Source organism: Phacochoerus africanus, chromosome 15 (assembly GCF_016906955.1).
Source record: "Phacochoerus africanus isolate WHEZ1 chromosome 15, ROS_Pafr_v1, whole genome shotgun sequence".
Classification (NCBI taxonomy): domain Eukaryota; kingdom Metazoa; phylum Chordata; class Mammalia; order Artiodactyla; family Suidae; genus Phacochoerus; species Phacochoerus africanus.
The window spans coordinates 83213990-83227972 of record NC_062558.1 but is presented as its reverse complement, the minus strand read 5'-3'; the positions used below and the strand labels follow the sequence as shown (position 1 = coordinate 83227972).

The 13983-nt window shown below is 40.7% G+C and overlaps 1 protein-coding gene across 2 annotated transcripts in view; it reads right to left on the bottom strand.

Moving 5' to 3' along the window:
- SH2D4B (SH2 domain containing 4B) overlaps positions 1-13983 on the bottom strand; it is a 91554-nt gene that overhangs the window by 61671 nt on the left and 15900 nt on the right. For both annotated transcript variants that reach the window (XM_047762121.1, XM_047762122.1), the window contains exons 2-3: positions 3153-3312; positions 1804-1951 (exon numbers count right to left, since the gene is read on the bottom strand). In XM_047762121.1, the coding sequence (XP_047618077.1) occupies positions 1804-1951; positions 3153-3312 (308 nt within the window). The remainder of the gene's footprint in view (positions 1-1803; positions 1952-3152; positions 3313-13983) is intronic.

The window sequence follows — 13983 nt, the reverse complement described above, 5'->3', positions numbered from 1 at the left end:
TACAATAGCAATAAAAAAATTAAACCTAAAGTTTAATTAGAAAAGAAATGTAAAGCACTTAAATAAAATAATAAATTTTACCAAAGTCCAAAAAAAAAAGTCCATAGGGATACATATTATTGAGAATGTTTGGAATTGAGTAGCCAATGCATTTAGAGGTGTTAAAAAAAGAACCTAAATCAAAGCCAGAAAGAAAAAAGCTTTGAATAAAAGGAAGAACCTACTACATTCCTGAACAAGAAGATTTAATGGTTTAGTAACATAAAAACATTCATTCTCCACAAATACCGCTATAATGTTGACGCCAATTCCAATCAAAACCATCATGTGGGGTTTTTTTTATGTTGTGAGGAGAAGGGGATAGTGAGAAAATTATTTTAAAGTATCTCTAATAGGAAAAATGGATGAGATTAGCCAAGGACATTTTAGAAATGAAAAATATTGTTAAAGCTACGTATAATTAAATAATTTAATTTGGCTCAGGAATAATCAGTCAACGAAGAAAAATCCACAGAGACACAAAAGTAAAAAGTAAAAATCAAAGCAACAAATCCAATGAGAGGAGAGAAGATGGTTACACAGTAAATGATGTAAGGATAACAGCCTAGCCATTTGGAAGAAAATAAATGAGAGCTGAGCATCATACCACACTCCAAAGTGAAAGAAAATCAAGTGCAAAGAAATAAAATCAGGAAAGATATATAAAACAGTGTAGATTAGTATTTTTATAAGCTCATGATGGCACGGGTCCTTCTACACATAAAACAAATAAGAAAAAGATTGATATGGTTGGATAATAAAATTTCAATCTTCTGTACATCTCGAACCACTATAACCAAAATTAAGAAAACAGCAACAATAACCCTGAGAAAAATATTTGCAATATAAATGATATTAAGGGCCAATGTCCCCATTACCTAATCATTATGGGGGGGGAGTTTTTAACAATTCAAAAATAGGCAGATGCCTTGTTAGCACAGTAGGTAGCATGTCAGTCTCATCAAAATTCAAAAATGGGCAATGCAATTAATAGACAATTCGCAAAATAATACAATTGTTGAGATTCAGCATGGTTATTATTTTTGCTTTTTGTTTATAGTATTTTCTGAGTTTTTACCCCACAAAATGTATTATTCCTACTGGAAAAAAAAAAAAAAAACAAACAAACTCAAAAAAGGGACCAGGAAAAAAAATTTTCTTTTCAGGAAACCTAAGCTTCCTATCAGAGGACAGTATACCTCCTTTTCCAGCTCCAAATCCTCTCAGAATGAGTAGATAAGCAAGGTTACAAATAACCTCACAGACTGGACAGAAAATATACATTTTTCATCTCCTTGAATCAACCAAAAATCTCAAGTAGGATGTTGTTATTATCCTAATATTACAAACAAGAAAGTGAAGACAGAAAAATTCAGCAAGCTTCCCAAAGTCACACAGCAGTAAGCAACAGGGTTGGAACAGGATCGCAGGCTGGTGTGACCACAGACTCTTTTCAGGCCTCATTTCAGGACCCTTGGTTTGAGATGCAGAAGGCCTGCGTTCTCATCCTGGCTCTGTCCCCAGTCACTACTATACATGGCCTTGGCAAGCCTCTTCCCCTTTCCAAACCTCAATTTCCTCATCTCTACAATGAGAAGTGGATTGGCCCAAATGGTGTGTCAAGTTCCTTTCTGCTCAGACATGCTAGATTTCTATTCTCATAAAGCACTCACTGGCCAAGCGCTGGCCCAAACCAGAGGTCACCCCCAGAGGCCTGGGGGCTGGTGCAGGTGGCCTCACACAGATTCGCATGCACTGACCCACCCTGAATTCCTCGTGGATGCGCTCCTCCAGGACTTTGGCAGCCTTGCGGTCTTCCATCTCCACTTTCCACTTCCCCGCTAGGATCCGGGCTTTCTCATTGGCCAGAGCATCCCGGAATTTCTTGGTGATCTCTGCTTCCTTCTGTCTCCTTCCAAGAGAATGCCAGCAGGTATTAGATGGTATGGGAAAATGAAAGACCACATGCTGACAGAACTTCAAATAAAAACCATGTGCGATCATTCTTGGTCTATCAGAACGGCAAATATCTGAGGTTCACACAATTCAGTGTTGGCAGAGGTGGGGAGAAATCAGCACTCTCTGGCATAGGAGTTTAAATCAGCTGAATTGCTTTGAGAGCCAGAAAAAAATATGCATAAATCCCATTTCTCACTCAAGTTTACAAAGGTGTAGGGAAGGGATGTTCATCAGAGGATTTTTGTAACACAAAAAATGGCAAACAACTCAAATGTCCCTCAACAATCCCAAAAAGAGGTTTCTCATGTAACAGGATTCTATACAGTAATCTTAAAAGAACGTTGTGGCTCTATATTGATCATTTTATCAAGCTGTGAATAAAGCAGTTTACAAAGCACATAGTGCTCAAATGCTCACTGTGGTTAGCTTAGGTGGTGGGTATTGGGTTGTTCTTTAATATATTCTTTATGGTTTTCAAAACTGTTTATATGTTATTACAATTTTATAACTAAAATCCTGTTATTAAAAATTGGGGGGAAAATGTTGGAACCAAGTTCATATGGATTTCAAAGTCTGGCAAAAAAATGTTAAAAGTTGTTTATGAAAGCAGGTCCCATTGTGGCTCAGTGGTAATGAACCCAACTAGTATCCATGAGCATGCAGGTTTGATCCCTGGCCTTGTTCAGTGGGTTAAGGATCTGGCATTGCCATGAGCTGTGGTGTAGTCCAGTGCTACAGCTCCTCTTTGGCCCCTAACCTGGGAACCCCCATATGCCTTGGATGCAGCCCTAAAAAGCAAAAAAAAAAAGTGAATTCAAATTGTTCTGCTGTCCTGCAGACAATTCAATGAGGGTAAAATATATATATATATGTATTATCTCAATAAATCCAACTACATCCATATAGAAAAGGTGCTGTGATGACTAAACAACAAATGTGAAAACTGAGGCCTCAGGTCAGCTCACCACTAACTAGTGAATCCAGGATTTGAACCCATGAGGTTTATGCAATGTAAGATCTTTGGTCACCTAATCTTAGCAAGCTCAAAACAGCCAGCCAGCTACCTGGCATCTCCTCCCTCCCACCCAGAACCTATTGTCCTTCATTTGAACCCACCCCAAATCTCTGTACTCTGGCCCCATCAGCACTCTCACCAGAGCTCCTTGGCCTCCCTCTGCGCCTGCAGACGCGCTCTCTCTGCAATCAGCTCCTCAGAGATCTCTTCATAGGGCTTGTCGCCAGGGCCTTCTCCCATGATCCAGACCCAGACCTCACCATCTGCCCCCAGGAGCCACTGGATGTGCTTGTCACTTGCTGCTCCAACAGAAGGAGGAACAGGAAGGAAGAAAAACCAGGTCTGAGTTGCAGTGAGTAAGGAATGACTTAGGCTGCCCAGTGGTACACAGCCATCACACCATCTTACAAAACGTGGTCCTATACAAAAGGGACTCCAAAGAGATACTGACCTGAGCCCAAGTCCACAGCCATCTCCCCCTCCCACTCCCTCTAGGGAATAATAAAGCAGCCAAGTCAGCCTGTTGGAGCAGGTGTTCAAGGTTAGAACTGGAGTCCAAAGCTCAGAGACACTGAGATCTTCAGCAGAGAGGACATCGGGTGAGAGCACTGCACTTTCTGAAGGGGACTTGTGTCACTGCCAAGCCAAGGCAGGTAGGAGCCCATGAGCCTTTTCTCCTATCTATCGATCGATCGATCGATCAATCTATGTTTCTATCTCTGCCTCTACATGTCTCTTGCCACTGGCTGGAAACAAGGAACTGGAGATGGCAGTGTTGTGAGGTGAAGCAGTCAGGCCCCCGACCCACATCAGCCTGTAATAAAAGCAAGAAATAAACCTGTGTTGTATTAAGTCACTGAGATTTTTCAGTTTGCCTGTTTCAACAGACTCCACTGACAACCATGACTAAAAGTAAGGTGCTTCTGAGACAGGACTCTCAACTAAGTGTCTCTGCCTTAGCAGGGATGTTTGGCAGGCTGAATGGCTGGAGATCCACGGGAGGCAGAAGCTAAACATCTGGTAAAGTTGTTAGACACTGTAACTTAAAAAGCTGGGGTCACTGCTCAGGCGTAGGTTCAGTCCTGGGCCCAGAACCTTCCATATGCCGTGGGTGAAGCCAAAGAAGAAAATTAAAAAATTAAAAAAAAAAAAAAAAAGACAGACCCTCATGCTTTCTGAACCTGCCGCTCTAAGGGAAGAGAACATTGGTTGTGTGTGTTGGTTGCGAGAAGCTATGTTTGACAAGGTGTTAAGGGAAAGAAATGAGTTCAAGAAAGAACTGAGCGCTATGCAAGAAGGAATGAAAGTGAATAGAGAGAACACAGAAATTTTGAAATTTGAAGGATTGGAAAAACTACCTCCTTCTAGGGCCCAGGGCAGGCTGGTTCCCGAAAGACATGGAACTCCTCTGATGGGCAACCTCCCTGAGGCCCTGACAAACCCTTGGACTGCGTGGCTGCCTGGAATACCTCCACCCAACCTGCCCTCCCCAGCTCCTTCACTCAAGGTCAGGCCTTACTGCAGTGTGATGGCTTTCTCAGCCTCCTCCAGCTCCCTGCATTTTTCGCTCATAGGCATTTCCTGAATAAAACCCTTTTGTGATTAATCCCAACCTTGTCTCTGCTCCTCAGAGGAGCCAGGGTACTAAATGCACACTAAGAATGCAATCTCTCACACTTATTTTTCAAAACCTAACACATGCAATCTTCCGTGGAAAGGCAGAGGTATGTACATAAAGAGGCAAAGAAAAACAGTCCCTTTGTAAAATATGCCTAGAGAAGAATAAGTGATGGTGCTACTGGCACATGGAAGCACACAGATTGGAAGCCTCCTAAGTTTCTGAGTCTGGAAGGAAAAAACCTTTGATTGTTCAAGACTTAAATGCCCTCAGGCACCCAACCTGGACGACCAGGAGGCAGTTCTCCGACGCCATCCTGGCCCGAGGAGGGTGAGATCCTCCACAATTCACTCCAGATACAGCCAAGGGGAATAAGGAACAAGGAGGAGCCTCCAGGGCACAGACAGCATCCATTTGCAGCTGTCCCTTCGCTCTGAGGGCAGGGGGACCCATCAGAAACTGACCTGGAGGATTTCAGGGTATCCAGACTAGTGACTGAGGGGGGCTCCCATGCCCCCTTTCCTGCAGTGGATATCCCAACCCTGCTCCCCCACTGTATACTGTGTCTTAAAGGTGGGCCCTGTTAGGATGGTATATCTTTTTAGCCAAATCAAGACCTTCGAGGGACTCATGCAGAACACGTGCAGACTGTGGGCTTTGGGCTGGGTGCAGGGACCTGGTGAGATTTGTAGGCATCCCCCGCTAAGGAGGCAGTGAGTGTATTTATGTGGAGAACAAAATGTGTGACAAGAATCACACTTCGTGACAGTGACTATGTCCAGCACACCGGCTCCTCTCCCTGAGCACACTAGATGGCCACTTTTCTCAGCTTCCCTTCAGTACCATGGGGCCATGTGACTGAATTCTATTTTTTGGAACTGGGGAGGGAAGTGATTTGTGCCACATTCAACAAATTCAACTAAGGCTGGTCACAACTGGTGTGCATTCTCCACCTTCTGTCTGTCTGTCTGTCTCTCTCTCTCACTCATCCACCAGAAAATAAATGACTCTAAGATAGTGGGGGAAAAAGCAGCTTGATCCATGAGTCAGTGTTTGAAAGCAAGCCATGCAGAGAGCTACCCAATCCTCAACAAATTATGATGTAATCAGAAATAACCTACTGAAATTTCAGCATTAATCTATTACAGAAGACAGCATTAATTACCCTGGCTAACATATGAAGGCACTGTTATTATTTTTAGTGTTTTTAAGGCAATATGATAATAGAAGAACATAACTTTGATGATGACTGCTAGAAACAGGGAAGCAACCACTGCTAGAAGTACAGAACTTCCAGATTAATCGTGGGCAAATGTAAGTGATAAGAGACTTAAAAATCCTGCAAAAATAGTAAAGAGAAAACAACAAAATGTGTGGCTATTACAGTAAACACTGCCAGTTACCTCTTCACCATCCATTCAGCCACCTTCCTCCCTTATGAAAAACCACAATTTTTGAGGGGAATAACAGAGATCCCTCAGTTTGGGGAGAGGCACGTTTCTACCCCAGCCCCAAAGGACAAATAAAACTGGTCTCAAACCATCATGTAATATTATTCTCATTGACAAGTAATCAATCTAGAAGTGATCGAATGCCCCCATTTCTGACAAAGGAGACGCAGGCAGAAATCCCAATGATAGGCTTTCCTTCTCTAAATAGAAGGTGAAGACTTCTTAGGAGAAATCCTTTCACTCCATGCTCTTTCGTTTCACCTCTTTCTTCCTCCCTGGAATGAAGAAATGATGCTAGAAGCAGTACACCTCCAAATTATCCTTTTTTTTTTTTTTTTTTGCTTTTTCAGGAATGCCCCCATGGCACATGGAAGTTCCCAGGCTAGGGGTCAAACTGGAGCTACGGCTGCTGGCCACAACGATGTGGGATCCAAGCTGTGTCTTTGACCTATATACCATAGCTCGTGGCAATGCCCGGTCCCTGACCTACTGATTGAGGCCACATCCTCATGGATACTAGTTGGATTCATTTCCACTGTGCCATAACAAGAACTCTCCAGACTTCCTATTATTTAAGAAAAATAAGAAACTCTAGGGAATAAAGTTATGTAATTATTAAATGAAATGTGGCAGTATAAATATGGAATATTTATTTAATTAGGCAACTATTAATCATATATTCTGCTACTTATGGTCAAGCACATCCCTAACTGATACAGACAACAAACAAAAAATAACACAGACACTCTAAGCCATGAGTATATTCATTAACACAAAAATGGGAATAGGCTTAATTTCCATATTAAAAAAATCTGAGACTGTCAGATATAAATAAAAATAAAATCCAGTTCTGTATTATTGAAACAAAACACACATGTAAAAGAGAAAAGGTTAAAAAATAAAGTCAACAGCAGATTGTGCAAAAAGAAAGCAGAAGTAGCAATGTCAGACAAAGCAAATTCAAGGACAAATGTGTTAAACAAGCCAAATAAGAATATTATGTGATAATAAAAGATGCAACCCACAAAGATATAACAGTCATAAAACTTTATCCTATATACAACATAGCAGACAACTGCATAAAACAAAAACTTCTAACAGTGCAAGAAGAATTTGAAAATGTATATATATTCATAGTGGAGAGTCTTACTCTATTTATTTCAGAAGCTGGTAGACCAAATAGATTTTAAAAATTAATAACACAGAGGATTTGAATAATATAGTTAACAAATTTTTCTTAACAACCACAGAACTTTACGCCTTAAACCTTAAGAATATACTTTTAGAGTTCCCATTGTGCCTCAGCAGGTTACAGACCCTACGTTGTCTCTCTGAGGATTCGGGTTTGATGTTCCACTCAATGGGTTAAGGTCCACTCAGTGGGTTAAGGATCTGGTGTTGCGGTAAGCTACGGCCTGGGTTGCAAATGTGCCTCAGATCTGGTGGTGCTGTGGCTGTGGCGTAGGCCCCAGCTGCAGCTCTGATTCAGTCCCTGGCCCAGAAACTTCCATGTGCCACAGGTGCAGCTGTGAAAAGAAAAAAAATAATATACTTTTCTTCTTCTGATCTTGCAATTGTGACAAAAATGTTATAGGCCTTATTCTCTAATAAAAACAATACAAAAATAGAAATCAGGGAGGGAAGACAGCCATCAAAAAATATCTCCTATTCAGCATTATCTCTGCAGTGGTGTGGGTTCGATCCCCAGCCTGTCACAGAGAGTTAAGGATCAGGCATTGCCACAGCTCTGGCAGTGAAGCTGCAGCTTGGATTCTCTCCCTGACCCAGAAACTTCCATATGCTATTGGTGTGATCAAAAAAGAAAAAAAATCTCCTAGATAACCCATGGATCTTAGGGGAAATCAAAACTGAAATTACACATTATCAAGGGGAAAAATTGCAGCAAGAAATATGGGTAGAAGTAACTGTACACTCAAAAGAAAAATCATAGGTTTAAAGGCTTTTCTTTTTGATGTCCCAGTGAAGACAAAACATTGTTCTCCAAACACACAGCAATACAGACGCAAAATAACAAGGAAAAAAGGCGCAGAAATACAAGAAATGCCTCCATGGACTCCATACCAGGGAAGTGTGAAATCGTGAGCAGAGTAGGTCCTGAAGCAAACGGTGGGCACCAGGAATGTGACTCCTACAGAGAGGAATACAGGTTCTCCAGGTGAGACAAGGGCCTGAGTAGAATTGAAGTCAGGTTGCTGGTTAACGTGCTTGGCAACTTCAAGAACAGCAAGGAGGCCACCGTGGCTGCAGTAGAGTGAGCAAAAAGGACACTGGAATGCAGCTGGAAAAGCAGCAGCTTCAGTTCATTCCACGTCTAATCATGGTAGACATTGTTGACCCTGGTAAAGACTTTGGGTTTATTCTTAATGAGATGGGAAGCCATTAGCAGTGGAGAATGGGGAAAGTGGCATAATTTTACTTACCTTTAAAAACGCTCACACTCCTTGTTATGCGGAACATAGATGGGGGACAAGAAAACCTGTGGGCCAATGAGCATTTGTAATAGTCCAGGGGATATACAATCATTTCTTGACTAAGGCAGTCCTAGTGGAGAAGGTATAAAGTGGTTAAGACTTAGGATATATTCTGAAGGAAAAAGCCTTAAATCTATTTGCTTAAATTTTGGATATGAACAGGGAAAGAAAGAGAGCAAGAAAATTCCAACATTTCAGCCTAAGCAATGGAATGAATGGCCATATTACTGAAAGGAGCAACATGAAAGAAACAGCCTGGAAGTTCCTGCTGTGGTAAAACAGGATCGGCAGTGTCTCTGGAGCACAGGGATGCAGGTTCAACCCCTGGCCTGGCACAGTGGGTTGAGGATCCAGCGTTGTCACAGCTGCAGCGTAGGTCACAACTGCAGCTTGGATCTGATCCCTGGCCTGGGAACTCCACATGCCTCGGGGCAGCCAAAAGAAAGAAAGAAACAGCTTGAATAAATCAATTTTTCTGCTTGGGTCAAATTACATTTGAGACGTTTATCAGACATCCAATAGGCCGTTGAATAAAAGAAGATTCAGGGGAGAGGCTAGAACTAAGATAAATTTTTTTGGAGGCATCAGTATACAGATATTTAAAGGCACAAAAGTGGACGAGAGCAGGTAGAGAGCGAGTTTAGGTAGAAAACAGAAGAGGTCAAAGGGTGAGAGCCCAGCACACTCCACCACTCGGGAGCAGCACCCCCAAGGAGACAAGGACAAAGCCTGTGAGGTAGGAAATCAACCAAAAGAGAGAGAAGTATCCCTGAGGCCAAGGGGAGAAAGAATTTCTGGAAGTATAGGGAGGTCAATCATGTCGAAGGCTACTGATGGGTCAGTGGAATCAAGACTGAGAATTGACCACTGGATTCAACAGCCTGGAGGTCACCAATGACCTTGACAAAGGTGGCCTCATGAGTTTGTGAAAAGGAGCACTTGGAAACTTGGAAACTTTTAGAGGAAAATATAAAAGCACATCATTATCACTTTGGGGAAAGGAAGAATTTCTTCCATGAGACATAAAAAGAATAAACTATGAGAGACAATGTTGAATATTTGAATATCGATGAAAGCTTAAAATTTCTACACACAAAAAATGACATAAAGACAATTAAAAATCAAGCCACCAACTGAGAGAAGATACTTGAATACACAATACTGTCAAATGATTGCACCAATTAATAAAGCAATAGTAACAGCTAACAACTACAGAGGGCTTTTTTCTGCTAATCACAGTTAACAAATTTTACATGTATTAACTTATTAACGTCTAGAAAAATTTTTCTCTACTGGGGTCCTGTGAGAGAAATAAGCCCTATAAGGCATAATTCGAATGATGACTTTTTTTTCTCAGTTCTCCTAAGAATAGTATAGAGGTAGCACTAGTCTAGGTGCATCATAGAAAAGTTAACTCACTGCATACAATATATTCTTTAGGGCAGTCATTATCAAATAATTTGCTCTCAAGACCCATTTATACTCTTTAAAAATACTGAGTATCTCAGTGTTCTCGTCATGGCTCAGTGGTTAACGAACCCGACTAGCATCCATGAGGAAGTGGGTTCAATCCCTGGCCTCACTCAGTGGGTTAAGGGCCCGGTGTTGCCTTGAGCTGTAGCATAGGTCACAAACACGGCTCAGATCTGGTATTGCTATGGCTGTGGTGCAGGCACGTGGCTATAGCTCTGATTTGACCCCTAACCTGGGAACCTCCATATGCTGCAGGTGCATCCCTAAAAACACAAAAAGACAAAAAAAAATTGAGTATCTCAAAGAATTTTTGTTTATTTGGGTTAAATATCAAGATTTACTACAGTCAAAATTTAAGCTGAGAAAAAATTTACTATATGTTTATTTAAATAATAGTAAATCATTACATAAGATACATAATATTTTTATGAAAAAATAGCTAATATTCTCTTTAAAAATCTAATTGGGAGAGCGGCCTTGTTTTCCATTTTTGCAAATCTATTTAATGTCCAGTTTAATAGAAAGCCGCTGAGAGTTCCCATCATGGCTCAGTGGAAGTGAATCTGACTTGTGTCCATGAGGACACAGGTTTAATCCCTGGCCTCGCTCAACAGGTTAAGGATCCGGTGTTGCAGTGAGCTGTGGTGTAGGTCGCAGACACAGCTCTGATTCGACCCCTAACCAGGGAACCTCCACATGCCACAAGTGCGGCCCTAAAAAAAAAAGATAAAAAATAGAAAGCAGCTGGATTTTCATATCTGCTTCTGCATTCACTCTGTTGCAATATGTAATTTTAGTTGAAGTAGATGAAAAAAATGTTTCACACAGACATATAGTTGGAAAAGAGAAGGAGAAAAATCTGTGATTTTTCCAGGCATTTATTGATAATCTTCTCTGATACTATGCTAAAACTGAAGTGGCAGTTTCTTAAATGTTAGTTGTGATGTGAAACCTGAAACCATATCAATGAATTTTTTGTACTTTGTTATATTCAAATTCACTGGTCATGTTAATTTCTTTGTTTTTGTTTTTGTCTTTTGTCTTGTGTCTTTTTAGGGCTGCACCCATGGCATATTGGAGGTTCCCAGGCTAGGGTTCTAATCGGAGCTACAGCTGCTGGCCTACGCCAAGGCAACACTGGATCCAAGCCACATCTGCCACCTACAGCACAGCTCATGGCAACGCTGGATCCTTAACCTACTGAGCGAGGCCAGGGATTGAACCCGCAACCTCATGGGTCCTAGTTGGATTCACTTCTGCTGCGCCACAAAGGTAGCTCCTTAATTTCTTAGTTTTGATCAATGTATGTTACCACTATGAGAAGTTGGGTGAAAGGTGTATGGAACTTCTCTGAATATCTCTGTAACTCTTCTAAGAGTCTAAAGTTACTTCAAAATAAAAAGGTTTTTAAAAATTTTAAGCAAAATAAAATTAAAATCCATTGGTTTGTTTCGCACTTCGAATGAATCTTTTATTCATGAATGATTTTTGCAATATCACTCAATATTTTTCTTTGGAAAATATTGGTTCACTGGGTCAAGCAGATCTTCCAAATGTGGACCCATTTTATTTTACAATATCATAAAATCATATTTGTTAATATCACTGTGAACCTCAGAGAAAAACCTTCACATATTGAGACTCAAATAGGCTCAATGTGGCTGATACACGTTTTCCAAAACTTCTAATTTTTGCTTGAAAGCCGGAATTTTATCACTGTCATAAATTCTATCAGTTGTTTTCTTTGAAGTGACAGATTCACCTTATTCATTTTCAAATACCCAAGTGTGGGAAAAAAAAACCTGAGAAATGTCAGTCTTCTTTTAAGGAAATATGGTGTTCTATGAATGAAGAGGCTAGTTCAGCACATAACTCAGAAAATCATATTGTGCTTTTCCTCAAAACACTCATCATACTTCAGTATGCAGCAGAAATGCTTTATGTATCCGTCCATTTGTCATAAAAACGAATAAGGTACACTGTTTAATCAACGGGTGAAACCATCATTAATTTTACTGTGAGTGCATGATGATGCAAAAAACAATGAGAGAGTTCCCTGGTGGTCCAGTGGTTAGGACATAGCACTTCCAGCTCTGAGACACGAGTTCAATCCCTGGTCTGGGAACTGAGATCCCATCATGGCCAAAAGAAATAAGGAAATAGGAAGGAAGGAAGGAAAGAGAGAAAGAAAATACAATGACTATTGCTGCTAAGATATCAGCAGATTTACCTACTCTTGATTTCACATCAGCAGTACAAGTGTAAACATGGTGAAATGGGCAAATAACATCTTAGTGTTACTGAGAAAATAGTTTTGACTTTGGACTACACTCGGAGAATCACTGCTAGGATACATGGGTTTAATTTTATCACTTTTTTTTTTTTTTTTTTTTTTTTTTTTAGGGCTGCACCTGCTGCATATGAAAGTTCACAGGCTAGGGATCGAATCAGAGCTGCAGCTGCAGGCCTATGACACAGCCATTGCAACATGGGATCTGAGCTGCATCTGCAACCTATACCATGGCAAAACTGGATCATTAACCCATGAGCAAGGCCAGGGATCGAACCCACCCACATCCTCAAGGATACTAGCAGTGTTCGTAACCCGCTGAGCCACAATGGGAACTCCCTTATCACAGAATCTTGATTGGAAAAAAATTTTTCTAGAATATACAAAGAATCCTAATAAGTGAATAAGAAAATGATGAACAAACCTATAGGTGGGAAGAGAAGGGCAAATGCTCTTAGTTACCTACTGGTTACCCTCCCACCCTCCTTTCACTGCTTCCTTGTTTTGGGTAGGAAAAAAAGGTGTCATCAAAAGAGCAACATAAAGAGTTCCTGTTGTCACTCGGCAGGTTAAGGACACAACATTGTCTCTGTGAGGACGTGGGTTTAATCCCTGGCCTCACTCAGTGGGTTAAGAATCCAGCACTGCCACAAGTTTTGACTTAGGGCAAAGATGTCGCAGTGGCTGTGGCATACACCGAAGCCACAGCTCTGATTCGATCCCTGGCCTGGGAACTTCCCTATGCTGCAGATGTGGCCAAAGGAAAAGCAATATGTTTGCCTAAAATTCGCATTTTCTCAGTTTCAGGTGGCCATGTGACAAAATTCTAGCCATTGAACGTAAGTAGAAAGTGGTTAGAGAGTTTTGAGAAATGTTTTGCTGTCCTGGTACAGATACCTCCCAGGCTTTCTTCCCCCACTATTCTTCATGATTGGAACACAGATGTATAACTAAGAAGCACAAAAACCACCTGAAAACCCAAAATACAGAGCCACCATCTGAAGACCACAAAAGAAGAGCCAGAGATGTTAATATCACAAAGTTACTCACCCAGCTCAAGACTGTCTATTTCTAGATTTTTTTTGTCAGTTGGGGGGGAAAATCTATTTATGAAAGTCCCTGGTGATTGGATTTTTTTGTTGCTCACAGCTTAATACATTCTTGTCAGATTATTGATTGAAACAGACATTTCACCAGAGTGGAAACATAGATAGTAAACAAACACATTAAAGATACTTCACTTCATCACTAATTAGAGATAGGCATAGGAAAACAAGAGTGAACTATCATTTCATTCCTACAAGATCAGAAAGAATGAAAAAGATTGGTGGAAAAACTCTTGGAAATGTTAAGGAGCAATGATGATTCTTACAAATTGTTGAGGGTAGAAGGCATGGATACAACCACTTTGAAGATTTTTGGCAATATTTAGTAAAGTTGAACATGCTACACATTATTACCAAGGAGTAGTACTTTCAGGTACGTAATTTACAGAATCTCCTGTACACATGTCTAGAGAAACCTGAACAAGAGGTCTGTGAAAACATTGCCCAAAATTAAAAATTGGAAACAACATAAATACCCAATAAAGGAAAACAGATAAATAAATTATAATGCAGTACACTATAGGAAAAAAATAGTGAACT